A 22324-nucleotide genomic window follows, 5' to 3' on the forward strand; every position below is an offset into this window, starting at 1 on the left:
CTCCTTGTTGTTAAAAACGTCTTTTTATTGATATATACAGGCTCCAGGATGACCAGGACTATCAAAATCTTCAATTTCGACTAAAATCAGGATTTTGGTGCAGAAACAGGGCACGGGCATGCTGCTTTGGGGCGCGGCCACGCTGGAATAGTGATTTCTGAGGCACGGGTGCGCTGGTTCTGGTGCGGCTGCGCTGCCCTTTGGAAATTTTCTGACAATTCTTCTTTTGGCCGTATCTTGAGTACTGTTCGTCAGAATTAGGCGATTCAACTACCAACGCGAAGCTAACTAGATTATCTACAACTTGAGAATGGCCTAGGCTTCCAATTCTTAGCTCTTTGCAGCATCTTTCCTTGAAAAGCTCATTTCTTCATTTAACTGATGTCTGAAATGTAATAACACAAAAACATATCAAAAATACCAATAACTTTAGTCCAAAACACCAACTTAAGCTTGTAATAAAGCATTCCAAGTAGATATAAAATCCACTTACCATATATTCAGGCCCGAGTGAGGACTTTGACTCGAACTGCAATTGAGCGAGCTAGGTCTATTAACCCTTTATAGTTATGAGTTTAGGGCCATTCAGTACCAGATGTTGGTTAACTGGTTAGTGTTCGAGTTGGGCTCGATAAGTGGTAGTGGCAATGGCAATGGTTATAGTGGAGTTGCACTACTGTTAGGCAGAGCTCAGAGTTGGTTCCTCAGGAGTTTTGTAGTTGTTTTATATGTACATTATGTTGTTGTAGCATGTAATAGGCGGAGACTGTTAAGACAGCCAATTTTGTTGTGTACTAAATTTTATTATCAACATTGTACTGTAGCTGTTTAGTTGAATATTTGCACTGCTCTTGTATTATAGTTCTTTTATATAAAAGTTGTTGTTGGTTTTTATAAAAATTTTGCACTATTATTGTTATTGTTACTGTTATTGTTGTATTTTTTGCTGGTTTTGTTAAATTTATCCATACATCGTGGATGGACCCCAATTAAATAAGGATGGGAATATTTTATTATGGAAGAATTCTCCTGATGCATAAAAATATTGCTACCCGGGGGAAAATTTCATATTAAACTTTTTGTTGTATTTAAGGAGAATGCCACCTAAGAAGAATATCGCGTCTAATTCCTCTAGTAGAGACTCTGTTGGGGGCCCAGCCATAGGTGAATTGCTAGATTTGATACACCAACGGTCTAATCAGATGGCTCAGTAACAAGAATAATTTGAGCACCAGCAACAACAATTTCTACAATAATAGCAGAAATTCATACAACAACAGCACCAACAAATCCAACAACAATAGTTGCAGCTTTAGCGGTAACACCAGCAAAGAGAGCTGACCCAACCGCTAGTTTCAAATCCTTACACTCTGTCAAACCCCCAAAGTTTAAGGGCGAAGTAGACCCTGTTGCCGTCAGAATTTGGCTTATGGAAATGGAAAAGGCCTTTACCCTCATTCAAGTAAGTGATGATTCTAAAACGCATTATGCGAGCTATTTTCTTAAAGGTGAAGCGAATTATTGGTGGTAATCCACTCATGCTTTGGAAGAAGAGGTTTATATTCCTTGGACCAGGTTTACAGAGTTATTCTTGGAAAAGTATTTTTCTGATTGTTTACAGAACCAGTTGGAAGTTGAATTTCTGGAGTTAAAACAAGGTGAAAAGAGTGTGTTGGAATATGAGGCTAAGTTCACGGAATTGGCCCGATTAGCTCCTGGATATGTGAGTACGGAGATTCAGAAAGCAAGGAGGTTTCAACAGGGATTGAAGTCTGAAGTTCATAGTGGAGTTGTGGAGTTGCAACTCAAGACACACCCTTCCGTAGTTCAATCCGCCCTAGTAATTGAGAGTAATCAAAAGTTGGTTGTAGAGGAAAAGGGTGACAAGAAGAGAAAGTCTGAAAGCATTACTGACAAGGTGGATCAAGAAGAATCCAGTCAGGAGTTCCCGAAGCGGTTTGGCCGAAATAGGAATTAGAGATTCAGAAGGCAAGGTTTTCCCCAGGTAAGGCCAAGTGCCACCTCAGTTGCTTATACTCCTGCCCAGTCAATCAAGCCAGTAGTGCAATGTAAGTAGTATGGCAAGAAGCATAGTGGCCAATACAAAAAGGATGTCTGTTGTTTTAAATATGATCATAAAGGCCATTACGCATCGCAGTGCAGTTCAGGGAATCCAGGAGTTACTTGCTTTAAGTGCGGGTAAAGTTGGACATATTTCCAGAAACTGTAAGGTCGCTACTCAAGGCAGTGTAGGAGGTAGTGCATCCCAAGGACCAGTAACCAGCACAGCTAAAGCCAGAACCTTCTACATGACCCAGAAATCCAATGCTCAGGACTCGGATGTAGTTGCAGGTACGCTTTCTCTTAATTCCGTACTTGTTAAAGTTTTGTTTGATTCAAGAGTGTCTAAGTCCTTTATATCAAAAGAATGTGTGAGTCGAATGGATTTAATGTTGGAAGACTTAGCTGAGTCCTTGACCATAGAGGTGGCCAATCAAGATAGAGTTTCGATGAGCTAATTTTATCCTAAGTGTCAACTAGAGATCCACAGCCATTTTTTTTCAGCGGACATAATACCCTTCAAGTTAGGAGAGTTTGATGTAATTCTAGGAATGGATTGGTTATCCCAGCATAGGGAAAATATTGACTATAAGAAAAAGAAGATTGTGATCTATACAGAGAATAATGTCAAGATAAGTTATCAAGGCTAGAAGCAGGAAAATAAATTTCTCTCGATAATGAAAGCAAAGAAACTGTTGAGACAAGGGTGCGAAGCCTACTTAGCCCATATAGTAGACACCGAGAAAGAGACACCTAATCTAGACGAGATTCCAATAGTAAGCAAATTTCTGGATGTTTTTCCAGATTAGTTGACAGGATTGCCACTAGATCGTGAGATCGAGTTTTCTATTGATCTAATCCCTAGAGCAGAACCAGTTTCAAAGGCTCCTTATCGTATGGCCCAGTGGAAATGAAGGAACTAGCTAAGCAACTTCAGGAACTTCTGGATAAGGGAGTAGTTAGGCCAAGTGTATCCCCGTGGGGTGCACCAGTGTTATTTATGAAAAAGAAAGACGGAAGCATGAGATTGTGTATTGATTATCGGGAGTTAAATAAGTTAACCATCAAAAATAAATATCCCCTACCCAGGACTGATGACTTGCTTGACCAGCTTAAAGGAGCTTGATATTTCTCAAAAATTGATTTAAGATCGGGCTATCAACAGGTGAAGATCAAGCCTGAGGACATACCCAAAACTGCATTTAGAACCAGATATGGACATTATGAGTTCTTGGTGATGTCATTTGGATTGACCAATGCACCAGCATCTTTCATGGATTTAATGAACCGTATTTGTAAAGAGTACCTGGATAAGTTTGTTATTGTATTTAAATATAACATTCTCATCTACTCAGGGACTAAAGAAGACCATGCCGAATATCTGAGAATTGCCTTTCAAAGGCTGAGAGAGAAGCAGTTGTCGAAATATGAATTTTTGTTGGATGAAGTTCAGTTTTTGGGTCGTATTGTGGGTAAGGATGGTATCAAAGTGGATCCCGTAAATATTGAGGCTGTATTCATATGGGAACAACCAAAGGCCCCGACAGAAGTTAGGAGTTTTCTTGGATTAGCAGGTTACTATTGAAGATTTGTGAAAGACTATGCCAAGATTGCGACTCCATTGACCAAGCTGACCAGGAAGAATGAAGAGTTTATTTGGACTGAGAAATGCGAAGAGAGTTTCTAGGAATTTAAAAAGAGATTAGTGACAGCACCAGTGCTAGAATTCCAGATGAAACGGGAAATTTCGTGATCTATAGTGATGCTTCCTTGAAAGGTTTAGGCTGTGTGTTAATGCAACATGATAAAGTTATTGATTATGCATCTAGACAGTTAAAACCCCATGAGAGAAAATATCCAGTACATGATTTAGAATTAGCAACAATAGTGTTCGCATTGAAGCTGTGGAGACACTACTTGTATGGAGAAAAATGTGAGATCTATACAGACCATAAAAGTTTAAAGTACATATTCACCCAGAAAGACTTAAATATGAGACAATGAAGGTGGTTGGAACTGAATAAGGAATATAATTGTTCCATTAACTATCACCCAGGCAAAGCCAACGTATGGTAGATGCCCTGAGCAGGAAGGAAAGATTGAATGTGATTAAAGTTGTTGAGGAACAAGAAAAGGAATTGGAAAAGCTGGAAATTGACGTTCGAGTGCCTGAAGGTAATAAAGAGCAATTGTATGAAATCACTTTTCAACCAGAATTAAGGGAAAGAATTAGAAAGTGTCAAGAAGAAGTTATGAATTAAGGATTGGATAGTCTGACTGGGGAAGAAGTTTATACTCAAAAGGATAACAAAGGTATGTTTAGGTTTTCATCAAAAATATGGATCCCCACTGTGACTGAATTGAAAAATGAAATTTTGTGAGAAGCCCATAATTCTAGGTTTTCTATTCACCCTGGGAGTACCAAGATGTATCAGGATTTGAAGCAGAATTTCTGGTGCCAGGAATGAAGAATGAAATAGCAAATTGGGTTAGTAAATGCCATACTTGTCAAACAGTAAAGGCAGAACATCAAAGACCAAGTGGATTGCTACAACCCTCAGAGATTCCATAGTAGAAATGGGAAGAGATTGTAATGGATTTTTTAGTGGGATTACCAAAGACAAAATTGAGTCATGGCGCTATTTGGGTAATTATTGATAGGTTGACGAAGTCTACACATTTCCTCCCGATTAATGAAAGGTATTTTTTGGACAAGCTAGTCAATCTATATTTGGATGAAATTGTGACCAAGCATGGAGTCCCTATCTCAATTGTATCGGATCGTGATCCCAGGTTTAATTCGAGGTTTTGGACAAAATTGCAGGAATGTTTGGGAACTAAATTGAAGATGAGTACCGCGTATCATCCTTAGACAGACGGTCAGAGTGAGAGAGCCATCCAGACAATAAAAGATATGTTAAGAGTTTCTACTTTGGATTTTAAAGGAAACTGGGATGAGCACCTGCCATTGATTGAGTTCTCCTATAATAACAGTTATCATGCCATCATTGGAATGCCTCCTTATGAAGCCCTGTATGGACATAAGTGTAGATCACCATTATATTGGGATGAAGTAGGAGAAAAGAAAGTGCTAGGACCTGAGATAGTTCAGCAGACCAAAGATGCAGTGGCATTGATTCAGAAAAAATTAGAGGCAGCTCAGGATTAACTTGAAAAAGAATATAGACTGGCTTCAAAAGGATATGGATATAGAAACAGGATCGCAAGTATTGCTGAAAGTCTCACCTTGGAAAGGATTGGTTAGATTTAGACAGAAAGGCAAGCTAAGCCCTAGGTATATCGGCATGTTCGAGGTATTGAGAAAGGTAGGTAAGGTTGCCTATGAATTGGCACTGCCGCCACAGTTGCAACATATCCATAACATGTTCCATGTATTGATGCTGAAGAGGTATATCCCTGATTCGAACCAAGTAATTGAGTATGAACCAATCGAGCTTCAGCCAGATTTGTCCTACGTCGAGCGACCAATCCAGATCCTAGATCGTAAAGAGCGAGTCCTTAGAAATAAGTCTATTCCTATAGTTCAAGTACTTTGGAGAAATCCTCGAGTAGAAGAGTCTACTTGGAATTAGAGTCAAATATGCTTGACAAATATCCTCACTTGTTTAATTAGTTAAGATTCTGAGGACAGAATCTTTTTAAGTGTGGAAGGATATAACGACTTGTATATTTTTGTATTATTTAAAAGTGTACTTATAGAATAATTAAATAAATAAAATATTTGTATTGGGTCTAAAAGGTGTGTGTTGTTTATTATTATTTATATGTGATTGTTGGTCTACGAGGATTATTCGTATAATTGTTTGTTGAGCCGTATTGTTTCATTTTCATTTTTAAAAATAGTTTTATGGCAGATTTATTTTCATAATATTTGGATTGCCTCTAAAATTATTTTTATGGTTTTATAATTTTAATAAATATAATTGGGATTTTATAAAATTTAGAAATTAATATTTCACTAATCATTTATCTTTAAATGATTTTCTGATTCTATTTATTTGTAAATTCAATATTTAATTCCAGGATGCTTCAAAAATTACAAAACTCATATTTTATTAAGTCTGGAATATTTCATGATTTTTAAAATTACTTTGGAAACTTTTGGGATTAAATTCACCCGCATGTTTGTTCGTTAAATCGTTAAATGCGGGTATGAGTTGCGCTTCAAAAATGGTTTAAAAATTATGAAACTTTTATTGTATTAGTATTTTATTATGCCGAGAATTTTAAAACTAGTTTGGTAATTTTTTGGATTATTATCGCCCACAAGTTTATTCTTTTAAATCAAATTACGGGACAAATCGAGCTTCAAGATGTTCGTATTTATCTCAAAAGTTTCATGTCATATTTTAAGCAAATTTGTTGCTACGTGTTGCAACTGTGATTAAAGGAAAAAATAATATTATAACCCATACCCTCCCCCCTCTTCTTCACCCCTGTACTCCCCACCCCCCCGGCTGCCTTTCTCTCTTAATCTCGTCTCTTCTCTCTCGTTTTCATTTAATCCCTCCTTCCATTCCCTTATTTCTTCCCCTTTTGTCATTCCCCTCTCTTCCCCGGTTGCTACAGCCACCGTTATTCCTCATTTTCCCTTTTTCGGCCGCCGTTGTTACTCTGGTTGGTTCGATTCCTGTGCTTCGATTTTGATTCTGGTTTTGTTCTGTTGGTATATATATAAGTATATATATAAGTGTGTGTATAATTTGTTTGTGTGTGTAATTCGTGTGCGTCTATGTGCAATCTGTGTGTGTGTGCGCGAGTGTTAGTGTGTGTGTATTTGTGCGCGTGACGCGCATGGGATGTGGTGGTGATGTTTCTGTGTTCCTGTGGTTCGGTTACTGTTTGTATAATAATTTGGAATTTTGGATTTTTTGCAGGGAATAATTGACTAATTTTGTGAAATAGATTATTCATGCGGGAAATGTTTTTTTTAAATAATCGGTGGAATTTTCGTGTTGGAAACCTGGAATTTAATCGGGTACACGCAAAATTTTGTTGTCGTTGATAATGAACTTCGGTGAGTTGACGGTGGACCGCGATGATACGTTCTGAGTCCTAAATATATAAAACAAATAAAATGATTCGTATAAATTATTTTCGAAACATAAATAAGTATTTATGTTACGAGTTATATCGAGCCGTAAATTGTGGATTGTGATTTGTTGGGAATTGGACGTCGATTATATTTCGACGGGTAGGCTTATAAATAAAGGAGTCGTTGTCCAAATTTTCTAAAAATTATTTAAATTAAGAGAATACAAGCCAAGCGTATATATTTGTAAATGAATACTAAATGAACCCTGATTGATATGTGTATTATATTAATACGTATAAGTACGAGTCGGAAATTTGGTCATCGTTCGGGTAAAGTGTTTAGCAAGGATATGTCAAGCATATTTGGTCGTCTAACCTAAGATATTTCGATTCTGTAGGTTCAAGTCGAAGGACTCGAAAGTTAAAGTCGGTTTAAAGTCGATCTAGTGTTAGTTGAAAAGCTTCGCAAGGCAAGTACCCCTGGTCATTCTTTTATGGTTCGGCATATATGAATAAACTATTGTATTAATCTCGTAGTGGAACAGAACGTTTTAAGTTACGTATTCCCCGTATTTGAAAATTAGCTTACTAAAATAATGTTTTGGGGAAAAGTAACTTCTGAAAATGCCTATCTCTAAGTTGTGAATAAAATTTGAAAGGTTTTGGAAAGTGTGCTATGATAATTTTTTTTAACAAGAGATAGGTATAAAAGATTTTGGAAACTGGATAATCGGATCAAATATTGGATGGTTGCATAAGAGGCCCGTAATGGCCCAGCGGGTTTGCGTAAGAGGCTAAGTCGGTTGCGCGCCCTATTTGAACCGCTTAGTCCAGCGTGACAGAGACCTAGCTAGTCTCTGAGTTCCGGAACAGGTTTATGGTGGGATAGACTAATCAGCTGTCCCAAGGATTCGTCCAGTATATATCTGATTTTGGTTTTGTGATTCCCGAAATGGAACGGATGATTTTGTGGTTCCTGTAATGGAACAGTGGATCTAGAAATGGAAATAGGATGTTAAAATTGGACTTTGGTATTCACACAGCACACAACTGATTATACGTTTTACAGAGCTTGCTAGTTGTTGATATCCAGTTTATGTCTATTTTACTTGGTTTGTAAACGAATTATGATTTATGTTCCAATAACTGTTTTTATACACTGATTTACTTGTTATTCATATAGTGGTTCTGTTGAGAAATTGATTGATCACCCTTGTAGCTTGTTTTTATATACATACATATATATATATATATATTGCAGATGCCTAGAAGACCTATCAGACCCGGTCAGAACAGAGTTTCAGCCCCTTTCGATCCTGACTCCTCTGAGGTAGTTTGTATCAGACCATGTGGTCTGAAGTTGCTATAATAAGTTACTATGTCAGACTTTTAATAAACGGTTGTGTAATAGTGTATCTTAAATCATACTTGAACCTGGATAGGATCTTAGTTTTGGGGTTGTGTTGGTATAATAATGTTAAATTTGTAGTTTATATTTGTGGTTTGTTATATTTTAGTGTCGTCAGCTCCTGACCCCGGGCTTGAGGCCGTCATAGTTGGTATCAAAGCTACATGTTCAAGTCCCTGATTTAGATTAGGAATCGAGTCAAAGAGGTATAGAAATTATGTCCTAAGGTGTGAGTCAGCAACTCATTTAGAGGAGCAAACCTAAAAGTCAGTCGAGGGTTCCGAAGGCGTTACCCTGGTATATATTGATATTTTGATAGAACTACCTTAACCTTATTGTGTCTTTCCTGTATATTTATATTGTTGGCAGTGGCCCATAGTGATATAATATTCCCCATCCCGGGAGAACAGATCTGATTCGGACAGTTCAGACTTAGAGAGGACACTAGATGTTGTAGCTGAGGACACCCCTTTGCCTTCCCCACCAGTGCCTCAGTTCATTCTGAGAGATATACCTGGACCTAGTGCCCGTCCTCGTTGGGTACGGAGATCAGTGTCAGCTATTAGGGATTTTCCACCGGGTTGCGGACCCAGCTCTTCTTTCTCCAGACCTCGAGTCCCTCAATCTGCTCCTACAGGTACCTCATCCCTGATTCCATATCATGTTCATCGGGTGGTGAACAGATCTTTTATTAGAGATCAAAGCCCGGAGCTGGACGCGCATCTTGATCGAGTACCAGTTGGACCCTTTCAGGGTATCCCTATCTCCTCACCCGATATTGTTAGGGCGAAAACACGAACTAAATTTACACGCAAGTGTATGCGTTCGCAAGTAGTATAAGATATCAATAAGGTTCGTTCCCACAGAGACTGGTTTAGGTTAACTTCAATTTATGCACTTATACAATAATGATATGGCTATCGTTCCATACTAAGACAATAACATTTTAGGTTGTTGATTAACTAAAATATTAACTAACATGCAATTAACTAAGAGATTAAAAGGTTGAATTAACTATATGAGACAAATATGGGATTCTAACTTTATTAAATACTTCATTCAAAGTCCTTGTTCTTAACCTTAGCATGTGATGGTGATGACAACTAATCATATATGAAACTAGTAAACGCCAACTTTTGTTATACGAATACCCCGCTACCAGACATCCATAAAAGAGATAGAAGCTGAATAGACACCAATTATGTTGAGTACCTATATGTCTATAGAATTTGACAATATAAAGGTTTAATGCGCAAGTTATCCATCGTGATTACATAGGTAAAGTAAATGGTTAAAATTACCTATGAATCATGCATAACAATTATACATGAACCTATGCTAGCATCGTAAGTTCTAAACCTCTATATTCATTGTCGATTCAATAGAGATTAACACGCTATCTTATATGTTATCTAAGCACATAAGAGGAATAACCACAACCAATAATAGGATATCAATCAATCACCACACACCAAGCACTACTAGAAAAACGTCAATAGACATCGGCTAAAAACCGATGTCTATGAATGCAAAAATCTGATGTCTTCGTGGGTAATGTTAAAGACCCCCCATTTAACATCGGTTTTAAACTGATGTTAAATACAGCCTATAACATCAGTTCTTTGTTTAAAACCGATTTCTATATCTTGATATTAAATTTCTCATGCATATCTAATCTTCATATATCATCATAATATGGTATTTTTATCAATTTAAATATATGTGAGCTAAGCAAAATCTTCCAATTTAACCAATAAACTGATGTTACTAGTACCAGTAACAACAGTTTTCATCAAAAACCGATGTTAACAATACCTTTAACATCGGTTCTTAATTGGTAACCGATGTCTATTTGTAACAAACTGATGTCTATAATACTTAATAACATCAGTTTTTTGTTTTAAGAATTTTTTTGTTGTAGTATTTAACATCGGTTTTTACTGATGTCAATGGTCCACTAGAACTGATATATTAAGTTTTGCCAAACATCATTTTCCATTGTAATGATGTTTGTACCTGTTTTATTAATACAGATTTTAAAAATATAGATTCCAAAAACCAATGAACTACCAAAACCAATTGTTGCATAATATCAGTTATCTATAAATCTAACAACCAATATTCAAACATCTGGTACAACAGATTCATCTAATCCAAATATCAAGTTCTACACATATCCCTCCATATATTCTACTATTGTCTATACAAATAATTTGACTTGGTACCGACAATAGCATGTAAAATATCATTTGAGGAACGCCATTATTCTTCTGCATCTTCCCATTCCTTAGTAAAGCTCCTGTAGCTTCTGGTCCCGTATGATGATAATAAGTTTTTGATAGACCTGAGAGGATTAATTTTGTTGTAGAATACTTCAATCTATTAAAACAGCTGTAACAAATAACTATCCTAAAACAACATAAACAAAGAATAATACCAAAAAAGCATGGCATTCACCTGCCACTTTACTCTCTCAAGACTAGTTGCTAGTTGACGCCTATGATTGTTTACCGACACAAGTAGCCTATGGGCAGGATTACGGGTTTCTTGAGCACAACTTTGCTCGAGCAATAAAACTCAAAACACTGATTCCATCCTATAACAAAAATCAACCACTTTAAGTCATAACATAAGGAACAACTTAAACATCTTCTCTTATAATGTATAAGATAACACTCATACTCAATATACAGAGCAAATAAATCAAAAACAAGTTTTAAAATTACCATTTCAAGGACTTTTATTATATTGTATGCCCTGTTAGAGATCACAATAAGATCTTCAACAACCGGGACTACCACTTCTTCATACTTGCAGGCGAGAAGAAGAGCTGTAATCCCAACCAGTTGGAGCATTTTCCGAACCAGGTTGAATGGCCAAAAACCTGTCAATCAGATTCACTATAAGATATAGGGTCTCCTGCATCGGCATAAATTTATAGGGTCTCCTGAATCAGATAGGATACGGGTCGAGATTTAGTATCATGCAATTGTAAAGAATGAAAGGTACAAGGTTTTAGCATCTGTAAGTGAATGTTCAACAAGTTTAGATCAAATGATGCATTAATAAGAGCCGAAAAACAATTATAGTTTACACATTTAAGTGTTGAAACAAGCTTAGAGCAAATTTTACCTTTCCCTGCTTTAGAACCAGCTGAAAATATGGATGCCAAAGCAAATGGAATGCTATAGGTCACCTGTATCGAATAATTAAGAAACCAGAATATGGTTGTTAGCATATGTATAAAAGGAATTCCCAGTACTGCGAAAATAGCAAGAGCACCAGCCCTGACTTCAGGACACGGTGTTAGAGCATCCCCATCAGGACCAAATTGGCGCTGGGAAGCAGCAACTTTGCTCATAATTAGTATCAAATGTGACATGGTTGCACCATTTTATGATTAATATAATAATCTTTCCAAGTTGCAAGTAATGATATATTTATCCAGTCACAACCAATATAGCCGTCCATATCTATGGAGCTTGTCTTATTATAATATAAGGAAACAAAACATTCAATGATATATAGAACATAATAATCAATTAAAAGGTAGCAATACAATCACAAGGAACTACTCTGGGGATATTTTAAAAGAATAATTAAGTGGATGGAAAAAAGTTACTAACAGTTATACTTTGTCCATCCAATGGCCTGGTTTTCAAGATCATAAAGAACTACCCAAGCTCCACGTTATCCAGAACATTGTTTCCGAGGTTAAAACATATAATACTTATCGAACATAAAACAAACAGAATAGTGACTAGGTATTTTAGATTACTCAAACCATCACAAATACAAATTTATTCTCGTAACAATCGTGATCAAGTATCCAAATGTAAGATTAATATGTTATACCTCCTAAAATAGTAAGGTTCTTCTTATCACTGGTCCCCATACCACTGTCCTGCCAACCAAGACAGAATAGATTTTCCTGCAAAATTCCATCATCTTAGTAACATAAGATAAGTTTGAGATATGATTGAACTTAAAAATGACAATGATTTTCTTGATGAAGAGAAAATCAAATAGAATAGCAATATAGTTTAAAACACTGATGCAAAATGAAAGTAAATTACAATAGAATCGTGTATAGCTTCTGATAGGAACCGGCAGCATACCCGAGGATATTACCAACAGCCATAAAAAATGAAAAGAATGTGTTGGACCTACTCATGAGATTTGTATCTCTGGCACATAAGTCTGCAAGAAAGGCCGGCCATGGACCCTGTAACATATTGTTAGCAACATCCAGTACCCAAAACCTGATGACAAACACTGCAATGGCACGTGGCTTCAACTTACTTGTCAGGTCATCACCAGCTGCATATCCAATATTGGCTGCAAAACCAATCAATACAATAGCAATGGCAACACAACATGCACCAAATAATATATTATTTCAACTCAATTTGTCAACACTGAGGAAACCCAGACAGACAACTTATTCACATATAATATACTATTTCAAAGGCATGAATACTGAATACTTTGTTGAGTGCTGATGTGAGAAAATCAACTAAATCTGGACATTTACCAATTCTTTTATAAACATGCACTAGGCTGCAAGTGCCCCCAACAAAAAAATTATTGACTACTTGGCTTTACCAAGGAGAAGCTGTTTTACATAACGTTTGTTGCTAGCATAGGGTCCAAAATAATTACACGAGACTCATCAGTAAATTATTAACAAAAAACTTGAACCGGTCAAATATTAACAAAGATATATTTTCCCGCTGACGATATTTTTTGCTTTACTTATCCCTGAGGAAACAGAACAAAGATAATTATATGATTGAAAGCCAACAAAATGATTGCTAAAAACGAGGAGCATATTTCTAAAATTAAGGCTTGTTATATTATTTCTTCACCACCCAAACAAAGTAATTAAACAGACTGATAATAAGCCTATTGCAGAAATGTAACGCAAAAACATACACAACCAATTGTTATTTACCATAAAAGTTTGTTGGATACTACTGGTACTACGTTTATTTTCAGATGGTAACACAACAATTGTAAGTTCCTAAGATGCCTAGAGACTTCATCAATGAGAATTTTATACTAACTTTTCGCCATCAATTATATTCAGTAACCATTACACATTAAATTAGCTCAATAAAAAGCCTCACTGCATCTCCTAGAGAAATCTACAGCCCTCTCAACTTCTTCGTCAATGACATTCGTGTAGCCTTTCTTGAACTAATGATGCCTCTTGTGAAAAATTAAGACATATAAACACTTCAAGGTGACAAGAATTACAATATGCTTAAATTACTTTACCCAGCTTCTACTCAATAAATATTAGTAAAAGGTGACCTGAATCTTACATTACTCACCAGCTTACCTTTGCCTTTTCCCGACTAGCTTTAAAACTGAATAACTACGAAGCCTGGATGCTTTACTATTAGTCTTAGCATCAATGATGGTTTCTGTGGGAGTGCCTTTATCAGAGCAAAGAGACGACTTGTCACTCTTATCCTTGGAATCATTGGTAAACCAATCCACGGGCCTGATATCACCATTCCATGATCCTGCGACAACAAAGTTCATGATAATGAGGTCATTATTATATAAAATTGTAGACTCTGACATATCTTAATCAAATAAAGTAACACAAATGTTTAACATACATTTTAACTTAAACAAAGCAAAAAAATTAAGATCAACACAGGCATAAATAAAGCCTCAACAAAGCCTCGTATACTCGGAATATATATAATTACACATAAACACATCATATGTAACACCCACATAAACAAAGTCTCAACTAATTAACAAGCTCCATTTGAATAATTAATCAACTTCATTAACTATTTATAACTAATTAAAATCAAATCATTGACTAATTAAAAAATTCGGGTTTCTAAATAAAACTCCCAATTTGAAACTTGTGTTTAAAACTTACCAATTCAAGCTCTGGCCACTTTCAACTTGTACTTATAGTTCTGACTTCTTTAAGCCTCTTCTTCTGAACTTTTAAACCTCTGTCTTTTAAAGTTGTTTTTGACTTTTTCAACCTCCGAAGAAAAGAGAGCAGTGTTGGGGAGAATTGGTTTTGGGAGGGAGGTATTAGATCAAGAGAGAAAGGAGAGAGTCAAGTTCTCCGGTCGATAGAATTGAGTGAAGAGAGCTGAGTTCATCGGTCAAGAGAGTAGAGAGAGAAGAGAGAGAGAGAGAGAGAGAGAGAGAGAGAGAGAGAGAGAGAGAGAGAGAGAGGATGATGAGTGTTTTTTATTTTTGTTTTATGTTTTTAGATAAGGGCGGGGAGATTTGGATACTTAAAAAAATTGAAGTAAAAATTGGGGGAATTTTTAAGAGGGAATGAAATATTTGGCTAAGGGGGGAAATAGAAGAGGTGCGCTGAATCATTTTTTAAAACAGACTTACAACATCGGTTGGGCTAAAAAGTTGATGTCTATATTAACAAAAGACATCGGTTGATTAAAAATGATGACTAAAAAACCTTTTATATCGGCTCCAGGAGCAATCGATGTCTAAGAGGCGATGTCTATTCTACTTTTTCTAGTAGTGAAGATACTGAAACAAATTAACTATAGAAATCCATAAGTAAATCCTTAGAACCCCACAATAACGATTAGTTCATAACCGAAATCATCATCACCATGGGTTCCAATGAAAACATGATATAAAATAATATAAGAGTACTAGGGTTCAAGGATAAATTCAAAACAAGCATCTGAAGTAAAACTATAAGGAAGAATACAAAAGTCTTTTTCTCCGTAGCTATCTTGTACTATCTAGGTCTACTAATTGTTCTCCCCTCGCTCCTTGTTATTAAAAACGTCTTTTTATTGATATATAAAGGCTCCAGGATCACCAGGACTCTCAAAATCTTCAATTTCGACTAAAATCAAGATTCGGGTACAGAAACAGGGCACGGGGCACGCTACTTTGGGGCACGGCTACGCTGGAATAGTGATTTCTGAGGCGCGGGCTGGCCTTCCGGAAATTTTCTGATAATTCTTCTTTTGGCCGTATCTTGAGTTATGCTCGTCAGAATTAGGCGATTCAACTGCCCACGCAAAGTTAACTAGATTCTCTACAACTTGAGAATGGCCTAGGCTTCCAATTATTAGCTCTTTGCAGCATCTTTCCTTGAAAAGCTCCTTTCTTCATTTAACTGATACCTGAAATGCAATTAGATAAAAATATATCAAAAATACCAACAACTTGAGTCCAAAACACCAACTTAAGCTCATAATAAAGCATTCCAAGTAGATATAAAATCCACTTACCAGATATCTAGGCCCGAGTGAGGACTTTAATTCAGACTTCTATTGAACGAGCTAGGTCTATTGACCCTTTTATTAGTTCTGAGTTTAGGGCCATTCAGTACCAGGACTTGGTTAACTGGTTAGTGTTCGAGTTGGGCTCGATCGGTGGTAGTGGTTGTGGCAGTGGTTAGAGTGGAGTTGCAGCAGTGTTAGACAGAGCTCAGAGTTGGTTCCTAAGGAGTTTTATAGTTGTTTCATATGTACATTATGTTATTGTAGCATGTATTAGGCGGAGGCTGTTAAGACAGCCAATTTTTTTTGTACTCAGTTTTATTATCAGCGTTGTACGGTAGCTGTTTAGTTGGATATTTGCACTGTTGTTGTATTGTAGTTCTTTTATATAAAAGTTGTTATTGGTTTTTATAAAACTTTTATAGTGTTATTATTATTGTTATTGTTATTGTTGTATTTTTGCTGTTTTTGTTAAATTTAGCCATACATCATGGATGGACCCCAATTAAATAAGGATGGGAATATCTTATTGTGGCAGCATTCTCCTGATGCATAAAAATGTTGTTACCCGGGGTCAAAATTATCATATTAAACTTTTTGTTGTGTTTGAAAAGAATGCCACCTAAGAAGAATATCATATCTAATTCCTCTAGTAGAGACTCTGTTGGGGGCCCAGCCATGGGTGAATTGCTAGATTTTCTGCGCCAACAGTCTAATCAGATGGCTCAGTGGCAAGAACAATTCGAGTAGTAGCAACAATAATTTTTGCAACAACGGCAGAAATTCATAAAACAATAGCACCAACAAATCCAACAACAACAGTTGCAGTTTCAGCAGCAACACTAACAAAGAGAGCTGAACCCAACCGCTAGTTTCAAATCCTTACACTCTATCAAACCCCTAGAGTTTAAGGGCGAAGTAGACCCTGTTGCTTCCAGAATTTGGATTATGGAAATGGAAAAGGCCTTTACCCTCATTCAAGTAAGTGATGATTCTAAAACACATTATGCGAGCTATTTTCTTAAAGGTGAAGCGAATTATTGGTGGGAATCCACTCGTGCTTTGGAAGAAGAGGGTCATGTTCCTTGGACCAGGTTTATAGAGTTATTCTTGGAAAAGTATTTTTCTGATTATTTACGAAACCAGTTGGAAGTTGAATTTCTGGAGTTGAAATAAGGTGAAAAGAGTGTGTCAGAAAATGAGGCCAAGTTCACGAAATTGGCCCGATTAGCTCCTGGATATGTGAGTACGGAGATTCAGAAAGCAAAGAGGTTTCAACAAGGATTGAAGCCTGAAGTTCGTAGTGGAGTTGTGGCGTTACAACTCAAAATATACCCTTCCGTGGTTCAAGCCGCCCTAGTAATTGAGAGTGATCAAAAGTTGGCTATCAAGGAAAAGGGTGAAAAGAAGAGAAAGTCTGAAAGTGTTACTAACAAGGAGGATCAAAAAGAATCCAGTCAGAAGTTCGTAAAGCGGTTTGGCCAAAACAGGAATAAGAGATTCAGAAGGAAAGGTTTTCCCCAGGTAAGGCCAAGTGCCACCTCAATTGCTTCTTCTCCCGCCCAGTCAATCAAGCCAGTAATGGAATGTAAGTCGTGTGGCAAGAGGCATTGTGGCCAATGCAGAAAGGATGTCCAATATTTTAAATGTGATCAGAAAGGCCATTACGCGTTGGATTGCAGTTCAGGGAATCCTGGAGTTACTTGCTTTAAGTATGGTAAAGTTGGACACATTATCATAAAATGTAAGGTCGCTACTCAAGGCAGCGTAGGAGGTAGTGCATCCCAAGGGCCGGCAACCAGCACAGTTAGAGCCAGAACCTTCAAGATGACCAAAAGATCCAATGCTCAGGACTCGGATGTAGTTGTAGGTACGCTTTCTCTTAATTCCGTACCTGTTAAAGTTTTGTTTGATTCAAGAGCTTCTAAGTCCTTTATATCAAAAGAATGTGTGAGGAGAATTGATTTAATGTTGGAAGACTTAGCGGAGTCCTTGACCATAGGGGTGGCCAATCAGGATAGAGTTTTGGTGAGCCAATTTTGTCCTAATTGTCAACTAGAGATCCACGGGCATTCTTTTTCAGCGGACTTAATAACTTCGAGTTAAGAGAGTTTGATGTAATTATAGGAATGGATAGGTTGTCCCAGCAGAAGGCAAATATTGACTGTAAGAAAAAAAAAGATTGTGATGTATACAGAGAATAATTTCAGGATAAGTTATCAAGGACAGAATCAGGAAAAGAAATTTCTCTCGATAATGGAAGCAAAGAAATTATTGAGACAAGGGTGTGAAGCCTACTTAGCCCATATAGTATACACCGAGAAAGAGACACCTAATCTGGATGAAATTCCAATAGTAAGCGAATTTCTGGATGATTTTCCAGATGAGTTACCAGGATTGCCACCGGATCATGAGATCGAATTTTCTATTGATCTAATCCCTGGAGCAGAACTAGTTTCAAAGGCTCCTTATCGTATGGCCCCAGTGGAAATGAAGGAACTAGCTAAGAAACTTATGGAACTTCTGGATAAGGGAGTAGTTAGGCCAAGTGTATCCCCGTGGGGTGCACCAGTGTTATTTGTGAAAAATAAAGACGGAAGCATGAGATTGTGTATTGATTATCGGGAGTTAAATAAGTTAACCATCAAGAATAAATATCCCTTACCCAGGATTGATGACTTGTTTGACCAGCTTAAAGGAGCGTGCAGTTTCTCGAAGATTGATTTAAGATCGGGCTATCATCAGCTGAAGATCAAGCCTGAGGACATACCCAAGACCGCATTTAGAACTAGATATAGATATTATGAGTTCTTGGTGATATCATTTGGATTGGCCAATGCACTAGCAGCTTTCATGGATTTAATGAACCGGGTGTATAAGGAATACTTGGATAAGTTTGTTATTGTATTTATTGATGACATCCTCATCTACTCAAGGACTAAAGAAGACCATGCTGAACATCTGAGGATTGTCTTGTAAAGGGTGGGAGAGAAGCAATTATACACTAAGTTTTTAAAATGTGAATTTTGGTTGGATGAAGTTCAGTTTTTGAGTCATATTGTGGGTAAGGATGGTATCAAACTGGATCCCGTAAAGATTGAGGCTGTATCCAGATGGGAACAACCAAAGACAAAAGTTAGAAGTTTTCTTGGATTAATAGGTTACTATCGGAGATTTGTGACAGACTTTGCCAAGAATGCGACTCCATTGACCAAGCTAACCAGGAAGAATGAAAAGTTTATTTGGACTGAGAAATATGAAGAGAGATTCCAGGTGTTAGTGAAAGCACCAGTGCTAGCATTGCCAGATGAAACAGGAAATTTCGTGATCTATAGTGATGCTTCTTTGAAAGATTTAGGCTGTGTGTTAATGCAACATGGTAAAGTTATTACTTATGCGTCTAGACAGTTAAAACCCCATGAGCAAAAATATCCAGTACATGATTTGGAATTAGCAATAATAGTGTTCGCATTGAAGCTGTGGAGACACTACTTGTATGGAGAAAAATACGAGATCCATACGGACCATAAAAGTTTAAAGTATATATTCACCCAGAAGGACTTAAATATGAGAATACAAAGGTGGTTGGAACTGATTAAGGATTATGATTGTTCCATTAACTATCACCCAGGCAAAGCTAATGTAGTGGCAGATGCCCTGAGCAGGAAGGAAAGATTGAATGTGATTAAAGTTGTTGAGGAACTAGCAAAGGAATTGGAAAAGCTGGAAATTGACGTTCGAGTGCCAGAAGTTAATAAGAAGCAATTTTATGAAATCACTTTCAGCCAGAATTGATGGAAAGAATTAGGAAGTGTCAAGAAGAAGTTTTTACTTAAAAAGATAGCAAAGGTATGTTTAGGTTTTCCTCAAGAATATGGATCCCCAATGTGACTGAACTGGAGAATGAAATTTTGCGAGAAGCCCATAATTCTAGGTTTTCAATTCACCCTGAGAGTACCAAGATGTATCAGGATTTGAAGCAGAATTTCTGGTTGCCATGAATGAAGAAGGAAATAGCATATTGGGTTAGTAAATGCCATTCTTGTCAAATTCCCTAATTTCACTAATAGAGCATCTTTAAAATGGATAATTTTCCTGAAAAATAGGTAAAGACTTTGGCCTATATAATTTCTATTTTAACCTCCATTCCCCGGTCTTATCCGGCCTCCAATTTCCTCTTTCTCCAACAACATTAGAGATACAAAAGTAATCCATATTGTATCAACTCTGGTCAACCTATCCTTGTAATTTAATTAATGATTGCATGTGTCAGATTAATCTTTTATAGATATTCCTAAAACTCTTGTAATATTCATCTCGCAATCTACCACTGTAATGCTCAAGTCTGTAGATATTTTTTTGCTTGCTCAGTGTCGGTTTTGTTGGGATTTTAATCTAAATTATATGTTACATTATTGTTTTATTTATTTGAATAAGTCAACATTTTTTACTTATTAGTAGTAGTAGGATTAGTATGTCGATTAGTACGCAAAAGTAGTAGTCAGTTAGGTATATTAGTGGAGAAATAATAGGAAGGGGTTGTTGGTTTTATGCTACCACCTGTTAGTTTAGTTTTATTTAAACTGCAAGTAATCTTTTTGTTTGATGTGAAGTATATACAAGTTTATTTCTCCAGTTTCACTTAATAGACACTTAACATACATGTACATAAGTAAATTTTAGTTTTTTGTCTTTACAGGTTTGACCTGTTTCGCAACCTGTTAATTCCTACATATGTTAAATACCATAACATAGTAGCCACAAGAGTTCTCATGCTTGGTCGGTGTGTACTGTTTTTATTCTACCAAACCAAAGAACAAAATTTAAGTGCATCTCCTGTAATTAATATAAACCAGATTACACCAGTCGGTTAAGAAGTTTCAGCCTGCTACGACAAGAAATTTAGTGGTTCCTTTGTAGACCACATAGCCTTTAAGATGACGAAGATGCTTGGAGGATGAGTTCAAAATATTTTAAGACCCTAAAGTCCCTGCCTGACGAAAATCTAGCAAGATTTTCTAATGGTGTGTTAGTCTTGAGATTTCTAGGACACAATACAGACGTGCATCCATCATTTCCTAGTGTGGGAGGGACCTTGTCTAGATGCTTCATGGCCTATCATCAAATAAAAAAGTGTTTAGTAGCTAAATTTTAATTCATTTGTAACGTAATAACATATAAATAACCAACTTACATTAAATTTTATTTGTATTTAGTTAGAATAATATTGGATTATGTATTGTATTCCTTCGGGGGAAATTACCAACCACATTTTACCATTTAATTTTCCAATTAATGGGACGATAAAGTACATATCATACTGTCATTATACTAAAATTGATCATATTTTGAAAGGATGGTTGTTTATAAGGTAGTCGATTATAAGATTTTTACATGTCGTCCGTTATAAAAATGACCGTGGTAAAAGGTAACTCAATTATATGCTCAGTCAACATTCTTTATTGAACTAAGATGACCGTGGTTGGTAGAAGGTACCTGTCAGTTATATGTTCACTCAACATTTTTTATCGACCTAGGATAACCGAACACCCTCTTCTTTGATTACTTATAGGCAAATACAATGAAAACACATAACTGACCAGGTTAAAATCGAACATTGTAAGGGTCCGTTTTATTTAATATACCGACAAATTCTCGATGAAATCAACCATTTCATAAGGTCAGTTGAAATGGGGGTATTTAAGGTAATGAATTGGTTCTGAAATTGAGAAGTAAGAATAAACTAAAAGCGAGTAAATTGTGTAAACTACTAAATTTAGGCAATAGGAAAGTTAAATATAATTAGTATAATGTAATATTTTGTAAATTTTAGAATAATAATAATAAAATAATATAAAAAAGAACTAAATTTTGATCAAGAATAGGAATTAAAAACTAAATTAGACCAACAGGTCTAAATTTTGTATCAAATTTTATAACAGATAGTTATGGAAATAGGGTTTTATAACATCAGATTCTCGTTCCCCATCTTCATTTCAAAACTTCATAGACTTTTTCAATTACAAATCAAAAATATTGTAAAAATTGTAGTAAAATTTGTTACTTTAGAGATATAATACGAACGTAAAACTTTATTACAATCAACCCATAATTTATAATACATGTCTGAATTTATATAGATAATCAATATAAGCTAAATACTGAAAATATCTTAATATATATGATATAATAATAAATATAAATATATATTCTAAAATCCCCCCTCAAACTCATGATGCTGCAGTAATGAGTATTGAGAATTTGTCAGACAAGAAACGAAATCATGAAATAGAGTGAGCCTCTGTAAAAATATCAGTAATCTGAAGCAAAGAAGGAACAAAAGGTAATGAGATAGTGCCTTGCAGCAGATGATGGCGAGTATGATGAAAATAAATCTCAATATGTTTAGTATGCTCATGAAATAAAAAATTACGTGTAATATTAATTGCACTCTTATTATCACAATATAATGGGGTGGAACTAGGAAGGCTAACACCCAAATCTGCAAGTAAGCGACGTAGCTAAACAATCTCATAAGTAGTGGAATCCATGG

The 22324-nt window shown here is 36.2% G+C and overlaps 1 protein-coding gene across 1 annotated transcript; it reads left to right on the forward strand.

The window, feature by feature from the left end:
- The first annotated feature begins 16725 nt into the window (after nucleotides 1–16725).
- Nucleotides 16726–17877, forward strand: LOC141673388 (uncharacterized). Its single transcript, XM_074480133.1, has 2 exons — nucleotides 16726–16846; nucleotides 16949–17877. Exons 1-2 carry the CDS (start codon nucleotides 16726–16728, stop codon nucleotides 17875–17877), a joined length of 1050 nt encoding a protein of 349 aa, XP_074336234.1.
- Nucleotides 17878–22324: the final 4447 nt, after the last annotated feature.

This window comes from Apium graveolens, chromosome 7, assembly GCF_009905375.1.
Source record: "Apium graveolens cultivar Ventura chromosome 7, ASM990537v1, whole genome shotgun sequence".
Taxonomy (NCBI): Eukaryota; Viridiplantae; Streptophyta; class Magnoliopsida; order Apiales; family Apiaceae; genus Apium; species Apium graveolens.

Coding starts and splice junctions, on each gene's coding strand:
- LOC141673388 (XM_074480133.1), top strand. CDS start 16,726: ATGGAAAAGGCCTTTACCCTCATTCAAGTAAGTGATGATTCTAAAACA. Junction 16,847..16,948: donor TCGTGCTTTGGAAGAAGAGG/GTCATGTTCCTT, acceptor AGTTGAAATAAG/GTGAAAAGAGTGTGTCAGAA.